General features: G+C 39.8%; 1 protein-coding gene across 6 annotated transcripts in view; it reads right to left on the bottom strand.

The window, feature by feature from the left end:
* Nucleotides 1-17908, bottom strand: part of GULP1 (GULP PTB domain containing engulfment adaptor 1) — a 1104299-nt gene that overhangs the window by 70682 nt on the left and 1015709 nt on the right. For 5 of the 6 annotated variants that reach the window (XM_077448663.1, XM_077448664.1, XM_077448666.1 and 2 more), the window contains one exon: nt 1418-1645. The exons of the other annotated variant lie outside the window; for it this stretch is intronic. In XM_077448663.1, coding sequence (XP_077304789.1) covers nt 1418-1645 — 228 coding nt within the window. The remainder of the gene's footprint in view (nt 1-1417; nt 1646-17908) is intronic. 6 annotated transcript variants of the gene reach the window in all.

The raw sequence follows: 17908 nt of genomic DNA, 5'->3' as shown, positions 1-17908 counted from the left end.
CCCCCACTTCCTCACCCATGTCTAAACCACTGAAACAGAATGAAGGAGGTGGAACCACAGGAAATACATAATTATTAAAAACAAGGTAATTCGGTGTCAGTATCTGAACTAATAATAGCAAACTTAACATTTTAAATTAAAAAAAAATATGGATGAATGCACACACATATACAGTATGTAATATAGAAACCACCTTTAAAGGAAATGTAGAGTCGTTTTAATCAGGTTGATTTATTAAAAGGGTTGAGATTATTCACATTGCCAAGTAAAAGTTCACTTAGCCTAATGAGTAAGGTAAGCTTTGTTGACTTTAATCATGGTATCTTGTGCAAGCCAAAATGCAGTTTTTTTTTTTTTTATTTCCCTTTCACATGATTATGTATTTAAATTGAATACAGCTTCACCTTTTCACTAAAGTGAACAGTTGCTAATTGTTTTACTTATTCAACCTTATTGTTTTCTTAAATATACATGTAATAGATCTCTATGAGATTTCTATGTATGACTTGTGTCATGTCCAGAGTAGATCTAATCGAACAGGAAATCAAAATTACATAATTTGCATGCTGAAAGATGGGTGATTTTTTTTAACTCATGACCCAGTTATTTTTCTTGGTGACAGATTCCCTTTAAATTAAATCTCTGAATGGTAGCAAAAATAAATAAAAAAACACAGAGCGCTAGCACATTGCTGACTGTATAAGCTGTTACTGTGGACCTAAACTCAAAAAAAAAAAAGATTTGTTATATTATAGGACACATTAGCAATAGCCTGTAAAATGTACTGTTCCTTTTACCTGGAATTCTTTCTAAGATACTATAGTGTAAGATCAAAGGTATTGCTGCCTTGAATTGCTAGTCTCAGGAGATTTGGTAATGCCCTTACTGTGCTTGGGGACAGTGGGACATGAGGAACAAAGCATTGCCTATATCAAGATAATCCCCTCCACTGAGTGACATAGTGCAGAACAAAGAATAGTAAATTAGTAACGGGGGGGGGGGGGGATCAACTGTAGGGAGACCACCGCCTAACTCTCGTAGCCTCTGCTTGCATAGCTTCCAGAACTAAGGATTTTTTTACAAAGTACTATTTTCCTATCTGCAGGCCCCAGCGTTGTCACATGAAGAAGTGAGGGTAGTATGCCTAGAGGTACAGAGATAGAGACTTTCAGAAAGTATTTGCATAATTGTCTATTAGGGTGCCAGATGACAATGAGGGATATTGCTTGAAATGCAAGGTTTTTGCTGACAGCTTATGTTGTCAGCTATGCACTAGTGCTGTTCAAACACACAGATTTATTTTTGAACAATGTACCAAACTTTTATAGGAATCATGTCTTCACAATGTTATACAGACAACAGACAAGACAAGATTTAATACAGTTAGGAAAAAATGTAAAGTTCACAGTAGATTTACATGAGGTCTTGGAATGCTGTATTCACTGTTTGCTTTTGGATTATTGTTTTTGGAAGGTGGAGGATTGAGATGCAGTCCTGTTGAGAATCTAGACTCAGGAGAACTCATGGGGGTGAATGCAATAGAGCAGATATCTAAGTGTGGAACGGAAGGCTCATTATCACACCAGAAAAATGTAGCGGATCTCTCAACCACACTTTGCTCATAGCTTGACCATGCATGAGGTAGCTGCAGAGGAATCAAAGGAAAAAAGGCTAGACAGTAAAGTAGCAGAGTGTAGATATCCAGCTATACAGTAGGCGTCAAGAATGCAAGCACCAGAAAAGAGAAAAACACACAAATAAGTATAACTTATTTTGAAACATTAGAAGGCTTCACCAAACATCAGCATACAAATCATAGTGGTCCAAATTGGATCAGTATTAAAGTGCCTCTGTCACTGAAATACTAAATAAAATCAAAAAGCACTTTAAAAAAAATTAACTTTATAGATACATGTCCCAGCGCCCGCTTGTAGAATCTTATCTCTGTAACGTAACATTCACATCAGACACACCTTCAGGTGTTTGGGATGCCTTCATCCCCCGCTGTGCTCTGTGGTTCCTCAACCCAGCCCCTAGATCAGTATTGTGCCATGTAGTGGCGTAGGAGAAGAGGAACCACAGAACACTTGACTACGCAAAAAATGTTAGACTGTTCTAAAAAAATCATGTCTACTCTTAACCCAGTTCACAACCAAGTTTGTTGACATTTAGAAGTAACATATCTTAGCAATATTAAAATTGTAAAGCATTAATCGTGACAAGGCACTCAACACAAAAAAATATTTAAACAATTGTACTATAGTAGGACAGCAAAAATATACAGACTGTGAAACTACCTGAGAAATAGGATCTATAAAATAACTTGTATAACAAAGTCTGAAAATGTAAAATGGACCATATAAGCATTTTGTATAAAATTATACATACAGGCAGTCCCCGACTTACAAACATCCGACTTATATACAACTCATACTTATAAATCAGGGGAGACAACAGGAAGTGAGAGGAAATCTACCTCTAGGAAGGGTGATTCACTCCTGTAAGTGTTATTATGGGAAGAAGGCGTCTTCACTGAAGCTTTATCACCGATCCCTGTTTCCACAGCAACCCAAAATTTTCAAATTTCATTTGTCACAAGGACAAGAAGTGAGGTGAAATTTTCTGAACAAGGGCACAGACAGCAAACAAATGTTACAGGGGTGTTAATCCTTCCCTATGCCATTCAAAAAACGTAAAATGTATTTTTTGGGCTAGAGTTACACTTAAAAAATGTACCCGTTCCAACTTACATACAAATTCAACTTAAGGGCAAACCTACAGAACCTATTTTGTTTGTAACCTGGGGACTGCCTGTATTTGTGATTTATTGAACACCAAATACTTGCACGTACTGTATCTGTACATTTTTAATAAGGATTAACGTTAATTCAACTTTTTTCAGGTAGTTATAGTTTTGAGTTTATGTCTTATTCCAAATCTCATACCTAAAAACAGTTGGACATAATGTGTTCCAGACTTGTCTACTATAGTAATCTATATCAAAATATAATCTGTTTGGATACCTTCAAAGGAAAGTCAGTGTTAACCACAAAGGAAGAGAAAAAAGCCAGTCAGCTTAGAGATACACTCAGACCTCGTGCTGGTTGGAAAAAAAAAAAAAAAAAAAAAATCGATTGCTTGGAACATTTCAACAGCTCAGTGAAACACACAAAGTGGCAATGCAAACTCAGGATTAAAGTGGATGTAAACCCGAAATGTCATAATGTAGAGTATAAGATTTCCTATCATTTGAGCCCAGTCTTGCCACAAAGAGTTGATCCATCTCTGAGCAATACTCTTTTATTGTTCAGTTAGATAATTCTTGACAAACAGAGAAAAACTTTGTCAAATCCTCGCCCTTGCTGTGAGTGACAGGTGATTTACATATCTCATGCACTAGCCTAAGAGACATGCATTATTTTTTAATTCCCTCCCACTCCTTTCTTCTGCTGCTCTGCCAGAATTGGATGTTCCCCACCTCAGCATGATTTGGCATGCTGAAGTCATGTGGGGACTTTCCTGTCTTTTCACTGGATGTTAGAGATCATAGCAGAAGTTCAGTGTAAGAAATACACAAGAGAAAATGCATATTGACAAGGGGAGTGTAGAGGTGGATGGGGAGTCTACTGACATCACGACTCCACCCACCGAGCTCCAGACAACAGACCCACCCACAGAATATGCAGTTTTTCGGGTCTCATAGGAGACATTTGACAGGTAAAGATACATGCGGGAGGCATGTATATCCTTATAGATGAACCCTTTGGCAGTAGTTTAGAAAGGATGACATTGGTTTACATCCACTTTAACCTTTTTACCAATTTCAACATATACCATAGTTTTGCCAGGGAAGTTATCACACAGATAGATAAACTAAGACACAAGCCTGCCATTGACTTTATATTGAAACAAAGAATTTTTAAGGCTGGCTATAAACCAAAGTAAAATCTCACAAGTCTGGGTAATCCAAAATTAACATTTGATGAAATAAACAAATAAGCTGAAAATACACTTCACTAAAAACAGTATGTAAAAATGTTTTGTAAATCAGGGGATATAGGCAATAGGCATTTGTGACATGAAAATATAGCAGAATTAGTGGTTAACAGTTTTGACAAATGTCCATAATAGGAAAGGACAGCTCAGGCCTGGGAACTGGAGAAACTAACATACCACAGCTAGTAATGAACTACTGACAGGTCCTGTAAGCTTGTATGCAGATAACAACATCAAAAGCCCTCAAGGGGATGCTTCAGACTGTTCAGCTTCACAATTAGCAGGGGAACTGAGGTCCTTCCACATTGAAAGCACAAGACAATTTGCTGCAAAACTCCTTTTCTCCAAGATCGGAGGGCTTATTTTTCACCTCCAATGAAATTGAAAATATTAGTTTTAGAGAGATTCTTTCTGATAGTACATATTATGAGCTACAAACAGATGCAAAATTGTATGTTTTAGTAGGAAACCTAGAAACCAACGAAATAGTTGTGGGAGACCTGATCCTGGCAGCCATGCAGTGTTTGGTTTTGTTACAATTAGGTTGCACTGTCAGAAAAACAGACCTCACTGTAGCCATCAGAACTGGCTGGTCCATATAACCTATGACCAGTTCATGAGGCCAGAACCTCTTCTCTGAGCAGGTGAGCTAATGCCTCCATAGGGGATTGGCCAAAAGAAATAATTCTGTCCTGTATTTTTTCACTATATTCTCAATTGGGAGCGTTTAATCGAAGACCCAGCCTTTACGGATTTCCAATGTTCTTCCACCAACAGGATAAAACAAACTATCCAAACGGCAACTTTTTTTTCTCTCTCATTTAGCCAAAGTGCTGTATATCTGCATGTCTTTTTTCTTACTTATATTTTTGTAAATGTATCTTTGTACATATTTCTATGCACGGTCTGCTTAAACTACAAGAAAATACCAAACGTTTTTATTCATTTTGGATAGAGTAAGGGGGGTTATAACCCCTGTCAGTTTTATTTTTGTCCTCTGTGTCCCATTGGGGAGATTTCACCTTCACTTCATGTCCTATAGCCAAAACAGAAAGTGAGAGGAAATCCCTCCAATGTGAGGGAATCCCTGGTTACAATCAGGGTCATCAGAACTAGTGTGCATATTGGAAGATTTCTCCACTATTATTATTTGGGGGGACAACCCAAAATTCAGGTTTTTCTTTTACTTTCACTTTCAGTATTAATGTTAACCATAACAAATAGAAAGAGTGAATCTCCCCAACAGGGACACAGACAGAAGTAAAAACCTGACAGGTGTTCTAATCCCTCACTATTCTCTCTCAAAAAAAAAGAAACAGCCTCCGTGGCCACACGGAGACGAACGTTATTGAGAGAAGGACGCTGATGCTCATGGCTGGTTCTAGTTTATCGGGAGCAGTGACAAGGAAGTGGTGAGAGCTCATAACATACGTTTTGGGTCCCGCTACACCCGTTCGTTTGGTGAAAGTTCGCTGTGATCTTTTTTATTGATGCTGCCATTTTTTAGTCAACATGTGAGTTGATATATTGAAATGATGTGTGTGGTGTTTGAATACATTTTTAAACGCTATCACGCTATGTGGAGCATTGTATTTACACTTTTCATATATGGATGAGCCTTGCCTGAACTGATCGAGGGATAGACCCAAGGGGTGTCTACACTGCTTTTTTGCCAAACATGAAAGTGGGAGGCAACATCAGTCGGTGGGTGCGTTTCTATTGGGCAAGGTGTCACAAGCACATTGGTGTGGTGGAAGTCTGAAGGATTTTTTTGAAAACTGATTCTCTTCTGCGATTTTCAACATTCTGTTCAATGGACTTTCAGTTCTTTATATCACTGCATCATGGGGTGATAGATTGAATTATTTCTCATTTTGCAAATTTTTTATATTATGAGCGCTACTTAAATTATTTTCTAATATTTTTGCAGTACACGATTAGAAGTATAATTTATTTGTTTGAGTATTATTTTCACTAAGGTAACAGCTTTTTGTTTTTTGTTTTCACTGACATTGATATTTTTATTGTATTATTTTCAGTAATACTTTTCACTGTTAGGGGTCACTGGTTATTGATTGGCGCAGTGCATTTTTGGAGGGGTACACATTGCCAGCTGATTTGAGCCTTTATTTATAATTGAGGGAAATTACATCATTACATACATTAATAAACGCCTTCTGTGGACTGAGCGAAGCATGCACACTCCTAGAGTTTGATGCATTTTGTTACCAGTATCTCTATGCTTGTTATAGTTTATTTTAATCTGTATGATATTACATTGCTGCAGATTGTGTGTGTGTGTGGTTGCTTGGCAGACCAGTCAGCCAACAAACTGCAAGTGATGGCAAGCTAATCCAAGTCACGTGTCTGGTGTGCGTTTTGATTGCGTGTGACCATGGGGAAAGTGATAACACAAGGATTCCAGCTGGCAGGTTAGCTTGAGGAATCTCAGAAGTGAGTAGTTATCACTTGGCTGTTCTGCAGACCTTAGAATGTGCCAGATTTCGTGCAAAGATATGTATTGGCCTGTTTGTGTCTAGTCAGTTAGATTTTGGAGAAGTCCATCACAAGAGCTGGTTTTACCTTCTCAAAGTAACCTTTCACCTCATTCATTCTCCAAACAAGGTGATTGTTTTGGTAAAGGAGTCACTATGGACATGCATTCTTGACAGCTGGTAGCATTTTGTTTATTCCATTGTTGCCTGTCTCTGAACTGCCACATTTTGGACTCTAGTGACAGGATGATTCTGGCAGGATGATATTTTTGAGGATGAGCAACAGATGGCAATAACTTTTTAAAAGAAACTGAAGGCAATTTTTACAATTGTATATTGGCCCAGGTTTTGACAATGTATTTAGTGCAATAAAAGCAGCGCTTGTTTATGAGTACTGCTTTAGCCTAAAAATGTTTTTTTTTTTTTTTTTTTAAGAAAACATATAATCTACATTAAAGACCTGTTAAGTAAAAAAAAAAGCATTGTTCTTCAAAGTAAATCAGACCTATCACGGCAAAGTGACATGTTTGTCTTAAAGTGGGCCTTCTATTAAAATGGAAGGTCTGCTTTCCTGCCAGTCCCTCATCCGCAAGAACCCCCTCCCAAAAAATGCATCTGTGCTTGAGAAACAAGTTAAAAACATAGCATCCTTGGCTATGTTAAAAATTTAGAAGCCCCAGCTTCTGAAGCATTTAAGGGGCAGGGTTACATAATCACTGCCTCCTGGGATAGCTGAATGATACATTAAAATGCGATCTAACCCATTATAGGAATACATTCTGGTAGGATTTCAAGTTCCCAGATTTCTCAGGAGGCAGTGGTCACAGCTTTATTTTTATTTTTTTTGCACAGATATTATGTTTTGGGGTGGAGGACAAGTATAAAAATTGACCTTTTTCATGGAAGGTCTGCTTTAAAGTGATTGTAGAGTCTCTTTTTTTTGTTTTGTATAAAAATAACAGAGTCCCAGATGGCCAAGACACTCGTGGGCATTGCTAAACAGAGATGGGGCTCAGGTACATATTAGGGGGGCTGAGGGGGGCTGCTGCACACAGAAGGCTTTTTTATCTTAACCACTTTCCTGCCAGTGTATAAACAAATGACGCCGGCAGAAACATCTCCTCCCTCCAATAAAAGCAGCACTTGTTTAGGAGTACTGGTTTAGCCTAAAAACTGCTTTTTATTTAAATATTTTTAGAAAACTGATAATCTGCATTAAAAACCTGTTAAGTAAAAACGCCTTGTTCTTTAAAGTAAATCAGACCTATCAGGGCAAAGTGACATGTTTGTCTTATGTCGCATACACACGATCGGAAGAGCTTTTCATCGGAAAATGCGACCGTGTGTATGCTCCATCAGAATTTAGCTGGCCGAATTCTCGCCAGCAAAAATTTGAGAGCATGTTCTCAATTTATCCAACAGAAAAACTTTCTATCGGAAACTCTGATTGTGTGTATGCAATTCTGACACGCAAAAACTCACGCATGCTCAGATTCAACTACGAGATGGAAGTTATTGGCTACTGGGTATTGAACTTCCTTTTTCTAGTCCCTTCGTAAGTGTTGTACGTCACCATGTTCTTGACGGTCGGAATTTGGTGTGACTATGTGTATGCATGACAGTTTGAGCGAAGTCCCATCGGAAATCCGTCGGGAAAACCATCAGAGCTTTTTCCGACCAAAATTCTGATCATGTGTAGCCAGCATTAAAGTGGGCCTTCTATCAAAATGGAAGGTCTGCTTTCCTGCCATTCCCTCATCCCCAAGCACCCCCTCCCAAAAATGCATCTGTGATCAAGAAACAAGTTAAAAGCATAGCATCCTTGGCTATGTTGAAAACGTAGAAGCCCCAGCTTCTGAAGCTTTCAAGGGGCAGGGTTACATGATCACTGCATGCTGGGATAACTGAATGATGCATAAAAATGAGATCAAGTCCATTACAGGAATACATTCTCGTAGGATTTTGAGTTCCCAGACTACTCGGGAGGCAGTGGTCACAGCATTATTTTTTTTTTTTTTTTTTTTTTTTTGCACAGATAATTATGTTTGGGGGTGGAGGACAAGTGAAAAAAAATGGACCTTTTTCATTTAAGGCCTGCTTGAAATTAATTGTAGAGACCCTTTTTCTTTTCTATAAAAATAACAAACATGTTATACTCACCTGCTCCGTTCCAATGGATTTGCACAGAGCAGCCCAGATCCTCCTTTTCTCGGGTGCCTCTAATACCTGAGTACCTATCTGCAGCCCATGCCTCATAGAATATAAGTTGGGGTGTTTGCTTTTCAAAATGGGGTAATTTTGTGGATAATTCCACTGTCCTGGTGCTCCAGGACCTTCAAAAGTGTGATAGGTAGTGTGTCGGTATGCAAGGTGAGATGCACGATAATAGGCACATTTCACCTCGCATTCGTTCCATTGTAAGGGGCTAAACCGGAATCCGGCCTGATTTTTCCAGCCTCTGTGGCAGGCTGGGTTCCGGTCCGGATGTTCGGGTCCACTGAAGTCCACAGTTAGCTGGACTTTAAATATCCAGGAAGAGAACACAGCAGGGCTCAGGTTTTGAGACTCAGGAAGGAACCTGAGTGAGAGGAGCTCTGGCTGTTGGACTAAAAAAGTTTGCTTTTCCGTATGTTTTGTGGGTGACAGGGACCACCCCCGCACTGTATAGAGAGGAGACTATTTGTTTAGTTAGCGCTGGACAGTAAGGATTTAATTTACTGTTTGTTTTTACTTATAAATAAGTAGTCAAGTGGGGATCCCAAAAGAGATCTTAACCGATCAGGGTATCCCATTTATGTCCAGAGCTACTAAGGAACTGTGTAGATTATACAAAATTTCCCATCGCCATACCTCTGTCTACCACCCCTAAATGGATGGTCTGGTCGAAAGGTTTAAGAAAACTTTGAAAAGTATGCTGAAAAAGGTGGTCGACAAAGATGGGAGAAACTGGGATTTTTTGCTACCATATCTCATGTTTGCCATACGAGAGGTTCCACAGGCATCCACAGGCTATTCCCCCTTTGAGCTGTTGCATGGTAGACATCCCAGGGGGCTGCTAGATGTGGCCAAAGAAATGTGGGAAGGAGAGGCCACCTCATATAGAAGCATCATAGAGCATGTCTACTTGATGCAGGATCAAATCGCAGCTGTCCTGCCCCTGGTGTGAGAACATATAGAGCGAGCCCAGGAGACCCAGAGGAGCGCCTATGACAGGGACACAGTGTTAGTATTGGTTCCCACAGTGGAAAGTAAGTTCCTAGCCAAGTGGCAGGGTCCCTTTGAGGTTGTTGAAAGGGTGGGGGAGGTAAACTACAAAGCCAGGGAAACTGAAGACACTCCAAATTTACGCAAAGGAAATAAAAAATATGTTAGAGTTGGAAGTGATAGAGTCCCACAGTGAGTGGTCGAGCCCCCATAGTGCTAGTCCCAAAACATGATGGCACCATCAAGTTTTGTAACGACTTTAGGAAACTCAACAGTGTGTCCAAGTTCGATGCGTACCCGATGCCCCAGGTGGACGAACTCGTGGACAGGTTAGGACAGGTTCGCTACATAATGACAGCCAGCTGGAGTTTAAATATCCAGGAAGAGAGCACAGCGGGGCTCTGGTTTTGAGACTCAGGAAGGAACCTGAGTGAGAGGAGCTCTGGCTGTTGGACTAAAAAGGTTTGCTTTTCTGTATGTTTTGTGGGTGGCGGGGACCAGCCCCGCACTGTATAGAGAGGAGACTATTTGTTTAGTTAGTGTTGGATTTAATTTACTCTTTGTTTTTACTTTGCAAACTTCCTGCAAATAAACCTGGCATCCGCCAGATTTTTAAGAAAGTGACAGTTTTCTGACTGTCATTCAGAAAAGGAGATCCCCACAAGCTAATTGCACCACAGTAGCCAGGAAACTATATGTGTAATATATTCTCCTAGAACACCTGATGGTGCTCCCTGCATGCTGGGCCTCTGTATGTGGCCAGGCTGTGTAAAAGTCTCTCACATGTGGTATCACCATACTCAGGAGGAGTAGCAGAATGTATTTCGAGGAGTAATTTTTGCTATGTACATGCTACGTGTTAGAAAAATCGTATAAATTGACAACTTTGTGTATAAAAAAAAACATAAGTTTTAATTTTCTTTCCATGTTTTCCAAAAACTTTTGGAAAAAATTACATGTTCAAAAGACTCATTATGCCCAATAGAATATACGCTGGGGTGTGTGCAGTCATTTTGTGGGTAATTCCACTGTCCTGATGCTCCAGGGCCTTCAAAGGTGTGATAGTTCATCAGGAAATGAGATGAGTAATTTATGCTCCTAGAATGCCTGACGGTGCTCCCTGCATGTTGAGCCTCTCTATGTGGCCAGGCTGTGTAAAAGTCTCATTGTTAGGAAACAGTGTGACCAGAAATGTGTGGACTGCCACAGAGGATACCAGGCACAAGTATGTGTAGAAAAGTGTAGAAAAATATAATTAATTTAAAAATAAGTAAATAACTCAAAAGCAAACGCACCTCCAGTATACTAAAACTGTGTAAACTAAACCAGATAACCCAACAATAGTGACACACAATGAACAACTGCCCAATCCAAATATATAAAGAGAGCGGGATAAACAAACCATAATTGTAACAGAGCCAGGGTCATACACCGGAGATCAGCAGAGGGAGCTGGGAAAAAGACAGGACAGGGAGAAGGTAAAAGGAGATAGAGTAAGCAGGTAGAAATGTATAAGGCTGCAGGGTCAGGATCAGAGATCAGGGTCCAGGAACAGGAAACAGGATGCAGGGTTTAAATACACTTCCTGCAATCAGCATCAGGTGATGACTGATTGCAGATGATGTCAGCTCCTGACTGCTGAGAGACACCCTCTGGTGGACACTGGAACTGCAGCCTATAGATTTGGGAGTCACAGTGTCACTAGCAGGTGAACTCTTCCCTGACACTCACACATGTGGTATCTCCACACTCGGGACGAGTAGCAGAATGTATTTTGGGGTGTCATTTTTTCTGTGTGCATGCTATGTGTTAGAAAAATCATATAAATGTACAACTTTGTATAAGAAAAAATGTTTTTATTTTCTTTCCACATTTTCCAAAAAAAATTACACGTTCAAAAGACTCATTATGCCTTATAAAATATACACTGGGGTGTTTTTTTTTTTTCAAAAATGGGGTAATTTTGTGGGTAATTCCATTGTCCTGGTGATCCAGGACCTTCAAAAGTGTGATAAGTAGGAATGAAATTAGTAATTAGTGTAATTTATGCTCCTGGAACGCCTGATGGTGCTCCCTGCATGTAGGGCCTCTCTATGTGGCCAGGCTGTAAAAAAGTCTCACATATGTGGTGTCGCCATACTCAGGAGTAGCAGAATGTATTTTGGGGTGTAATTGGAAGTATGCTTATGCTGTGTGTGAGAAATACCTTGTTATTACAATTTTGTGTAAAAAAAAAAAAAAAAAAAAAATTATTTCTTAATTTTCCCATGAATTGTGGGAAAAAATTACAACTTCAAAAAACTCACCATGCCTGTTACTAAATACCTTGGAATCTCTACTTTTCAAAAAGGGGTCGTTTGAGGGGGTATTCGTACTGACATTTCAGGGCCTCAAGAAATGAGATAGGCCATCACAGTACATCAGGTGTGATCAATTTTCAATGACTTGCACCATAGCTTGTAGACTCTAAGGCTCGGTTCACACTGGGGCAACACGACTTACAGTGCAACTTTGCAAGGCGACTTGAATGCAACTTTTAGCGACTTACAACATGACTTCAAGTCACCCCCAGGCCACGTGACTTTGGCTGTGGCCAATCACAGAATAATCAGCTCTCTGGAAAGGAGGGGTTTGCCTCCCTTGCAGACTGCGATATTGTGTCAATCTCGCCGCTTTTATCGGCATGGGGCATGGTCACCGGCGACATCACCCGGTGACCACACCCCATGCCTATATAAGTCGTTGCGCACCTCACACACAGCATTACAACGGCAGAGAGCATTGTGTCAACATCGGAAGAAGAGAAGAGAGAAGAGGGTGGCAGAGGAGACTGGGCCAATGCTAGCAAAACAGCGGCAAAGAGCATAAGATAGCGGAGAGAGAGAGGGAGGGAGAGAGAGAGAGAGAGAGAGAGAGGGAGGGAGGGAGAGAGAGAGGGAGAGGAAGGAAGAGAGGGGGAGGGAGAGGGGGAGAGAGGGGTAGATTGAGAAAGAGAGAGAGATTGAGAGGGGTAGAGAGGGGGAGAGATTGAGAGGGAGAGGGAGGAAGTTAGAGGGAGGGAGAGAGGGAGAGAGAGAGGGAGAGAGGGGGAGAGGGAGGGGGAGAGAGGGAGAGAGGGAAAGAGAGAGCGAAAGAATGAAAATTTACAGAAGCCTAGAGAGTGTAAAATCAGTAACACTTTTGCAGAGAAACCAATCAGCTTCCAGGTTTTATTGCCAAAGCATAAAGATAAAGTTCACTTTTACAGAAAAATCTATAAAGTGAACTTACACAGGACCCCCTCCTCACCCCACCCCCAGTCCCGCCAACCTGAAGCGTGGTGATCTCCAGTTCTGAGCCCTGCTACTCATTGGTCCGGGGCTTAGAAATCCCCTCAGAATTCACGTGTCTTCTTCCTCGCTGAGAGGATGAGTTACACGGGTTTTGATGTGACGGCGCAGACCAATTAAAATACTCATAAACATCCCTCCTGACGGGTTACGTTTAGCATATTAAGCTTCAGGGATTTCCAAGCCCTGGACCAGTCAGGCGGCTATAGCAGGGCTCAGAACAGGAGATGACCGTGGGATGGGGGGAGGGGGTCCTTACATTCACCTTACAGATTTTTCTGTAAAGGTGAACTTACCCTTTAATTAAACAAGCTGAGGTTAGAAGTGGATTGGTATCTCAGCAGAAGTGTGACTGATTTTGCACTTTCTAGCTTTAGTAAATAAACCCCAAAATGTTTAATACCCAATTTTGCAGATTTTACGATTTATCGTGCCTGTTTCTGTTTTGGATGTTAAACAAATGTATTTTCAGTGGAGCAAGTTCTTTATTATCTGCTTATGTCTAATTACAAGCACTAAAGTACATAATCTCTACCATGCATTCAGATTTATACAGTGATGCCCATAAGTACATTCACTAAAGTCTAGATATATCATCACTCACAAAAGATGTGCCCAAGTATGGGTAGCCTATCATTGTCAGGATTTTTAATACAAGTACCCCTAAGATCCAATTTCCAGAGAACTTGTTATGCACAAAACAGGAAAACACTTTTTATTTTCTATCCTATACATTTTTTCATCTGCTTTCCCAGGCTGCAGCTTACTGACACTTTTTTTTACTGAGAACAAAAGGTCTATATAGCCATAAGGGACAATTTATGTTTCCCTAATATGGAGAGAACAAAAAAGTGCCAAACATAGCCAGGAAATAGTTGTCAAGTTGACAATGCTGAACAAGTGAAAATGTGGGAAGTCACGTCACTTATTAAACCTAGTTTTGTAAAAAATGCAAAAAAAACATACAGAATCAAACATTTTAAATAGTCTATGCTTTTTGTGCTAACCAGCAGTGAGGTGTCGTATAACTACTATCACATCAGTGGTTAATATAAATTTACAACTGCAGACATACAGACTCCTATAATCTATTCTGCATACAGAAAGCCACATACTTGTAACCAAAAGTGCGTACATAATACAGCTCTCAGATGTAAATAATATTTTGCCATATCACTTCCCATAATAATGATTACTTATGTCTATCTAACTGCCAACTACAAGTTTTTTTTTTTTTTCTTTTTTGACTTGTGAGAAAAAGCAGGCCAGATAATGTTTGCACATCTGTTTATAATTAATCAGCATTAGCCCAGTTTATATATATATATACATTTAGTACATTGCTGACAAGTAGGTTTAGCATACACTTTAAGAGTTACTGCTTAGTTTATTGACTGCTTCATTTAAACTGCTTGCTAATGAATAGACAAGGAAACATGTTACATACTCAGTGCTGGTCATACAGAAAGCAATCTGACCTGGTATATGTATTTTTCAACCAAACCATCTCCTTAAAGCGTAATTAAACCCAAAAACAAAAATGGAATATATTGTAGTTTACCCATCATTGGATGTGATTTATTTCTTTTATTTCACTTGGTGATTGGACAGTAACACACCTCCTGTCTTAAATTGTTTGTAAACAAATGATGGCGGAGCTGCGCAGCTCTCATAATGAGATGCCGTCATATGATGGCACCCAGTTTAGCCTCAATCGCGTGGGTGTTCCGTGTTCCTGGAACACTGCTCTTGCTCATTTATTCAGTTACTAGGCAAGATTATATCATACATCCCAGAAGTCCTCCGTAGGGGAGGAGAGGTTTCTCAGCTAAGCACATTTTCCTGCCTGCATGCCTGAGCTAAAGGCAGATAGATTTCAGGAAGTAAGCGCTAAATTAATTATCTGCCCTTACTCAAGATGGCTATGGCCAGAAATTAGGTTGTGTTTTTCAAAGTGATTTTCCAGCTAAATAAAGCTTGGAGACACGGAGGATGAGTGAGTTTGCTTTGAATATTAAAAATGTTTTGTGGTCCTTGAATGTGATGTAGTTCCAATTTGAGAAAGAAGGAAAACATTGTATCTACTGGCAGGACCAACAGGTAATACTCGATAGTATAACTCGAAGTTTAGACCTCTGTATAATTCCTGATTTACACCTTCTAACAACCACCAAAGGATATGTCTTGATGGTCACATGAATTAAAGTGGAGGTCCACCGACAATTCATTATTTTTATTTTTTAAAACATTAATAACCTTACATATTGTCACTGTTACACTCATATGTTTGGGTAAATCTAGCCCCCCCCCCCTGGTTTCGTACGACAAACATACTTTTAAAATGTGTTGCTGGCAGGTTTCATCTTGCTTGTGGTCATGTGAAACCCACAAGCATAAACTTCCTGTATGCAGTGAATGGTGAGCTACCAGCATTCACCACTCATTCCCGTGCATGCTCAGTTGGTATGGCGCGGAACGACGTAAACGTCCATGTTGTCATCACAACAGGTTACGTCATTGAAAGTTCCCACCCCGTTGTGATGGCAACAAAGAACACAAAACAAACACAGACAAATGAATCGCGTCACTTCCGGTTCTCGGATCTCGTGATCATTAGCGGGATCATCATCGCGATCATTAGCGGTGGCATCCGCACTGACTCCTGGGAATACTGACACGTAGCTCCCCAAAGACAGTACGCCACCGAGGATGATGATGATACACACCCATACCCGCGGGAGTCAGAACCAGGAAGTAAGGGAAAAAAGAAGGCTGAATAGATCCACTGAGAAAAAAAATAATTTTTATTTCATTTGACAATCTATGACGTTCGACGATTGGATTAAAGTGAACTTAAATATTTGTGTGGACCTCCCCTTTAATTAATTTACTTCTGTTTGACATGTTGTGGGCTGTGGATTCTTTTTATAATATAATCAATTTTATTAAAAAGGTACTATTCATTTCTGTGCAATAAAATCAGATAAAAGCATGTAAGTGTCATTATGAAGGTCAAATTTCCCCTCTATATGGAACTTACTGCATAGCTTTGGCATGTTTTAACTCTGCCTTGGACAACACTGCTAAAACCGCAAATAATTTGTGGGAACTAAATGAGTATTGTGACTAGCACAGAGACTGGCACTAATTAAAATAGAATTTTCAGAAACGGCTCAGAAAAATATGCAGAACAAAGCAATATTCTCTTGGGATAGTTTATGTTATAAAACATTTTTTTGCAATAAAATTTGCACGGATTAGATTTCATATTTATTTTGTTTTGAATTTTGGAATGTGAACGGATTAAACTTCATAGTAGAATTGTTTGCTTCAGTCAGTTAGCACAGACTATGGTCTTTTCAAGCAAGAAGGCCTTTTATATAAACATAGACCAGAAGTCTTAGGCCTCATGCACATTGGACGTTAAAAAAATGCCAGTAGAGATAACTGTAGCCGTAGAATGAGTTTTTTTAGCATTCTTGCAGTAGTGTTTTTCAGTGTTTTTTTTAGCATTTTTCAGCTGTATCGTTTTTTAGCAAAACTTTACTCCCACAAAAGCTTCTGGCTCAAAAACGCTGCTAAACACTAAATAGTTAAATTTTCCTGCGTTTTTTAGCATTTTTAAGCTTTTATCAGAGTTAGAGTGTTCTTACAGCTGAAAAACTCCTCTTAGTGCTCATGCACATGGACGTTTTAAAAAACTGGCTGCAAAGCTAGCTCTGAAGCCTGGAAAAATCGGCGTTAAAAACGCGATTTTTACCACGTTTTGCATTGGCGTTTTTGCGCGTTAGCGTTAAGTAGCGTTTTTTAAATAAACACATCTCTTGGCTATAGCACTCAGAAAACAAAGAAAATATGTTACGCGTTATGCGCGTTTTTGAGCATTTTTGCGCGTTTATGCGCGTTTTTCCGCAATTCGCGTTTTTACAGCTCTAGCTCCGCGCCACGGAACGCACTGGTCCTGGGTTTTTTTTACAGCTTAAAAACGCCTATGCCATTTTCTGCTCAAAAACGCCTAGGTGGGCATGAAGCCATAGACTAACATGGACAGGCATTTTTAAGCTTCAAAAAACGCTCAAAAAAGCGGCTGTAAAAACGTCCATGTGCATGAGGCCTTAAAACCCACTAGTTCTGGGTTTTTATTTCAGCCACAAAACACCCTTGCCAAAAAACGCTGATAACAGCCTATGTGTGCATGAACACAAGGATAACATGCTGGGGTGTTTACTGGCTGCACAAAAAAATACCTGAAGCCAAAAACAGCAGCTGTAAAAATTTGCAGGAGGCCTTAAGCTGGCTGTATATAGGTATTTTCTAAAAAAAAAAAAAAATAACAAAAAAAAACCCACATTCCTCCATCCACACAAATTAGGTGTATAAAGGAATCCCCCCCCACACCTGGATACTGTGTTGAGACAATGGGACCTGGCTTTATCAGAATACACTGAGCAGCACCTTCAGCTGCTGATTGACAAATATTTTCCCAAAAAGTTTTCCAATGATCAACTTCTGTGTAACAGGGATGATAGAAAATTGGGCGGTCCCTGCAGAACCAGATGCATTTTGATCCATCTATGACCCAGCTTTAAAAGAATGTCCATCAAGGATTGTTTGAAGTAACATAATCCCAGCCTCCATGTGCTCCACTAGTTACAATGTTAGGGAAACTATACTTAACTTTATCATAAAGTAAAGTAAAAAATACACCTGAAGGATAAACTTAAAGAGGAAGTAAACCCTGATGAGTTTACTTCCTCTTTCATTCCCTGCAAAGGTAAAGCATAATGGACTACTATGCATCGCATAGTAGTCCATTATGTGTCACTTACCTGACACAGGAGCCAGCGATGTCACCACTCTCCCCTGTAGTCCGGCGCATCTTCT

Source organism: Lithobates pipiens, unplaced genomic scaffold (genome assembly GCF_037356315.1).
Source record: "Lithobates pipiens isolate NorthernLeopardFrog02 unplaced genomic scaffold, aLitPip1_a1.2 Scaffold_22, whole genome shotgun sequence".
NCBI classification, from domain to species: Eukaryota; Metazoa; Chordata; class Amphibia; order Anura; family Ranidae; genus Lithobates; species Lithobates pipiens.
This window is presented reverse-complemented; position numbering and strand designations above follow the sequence as displayed.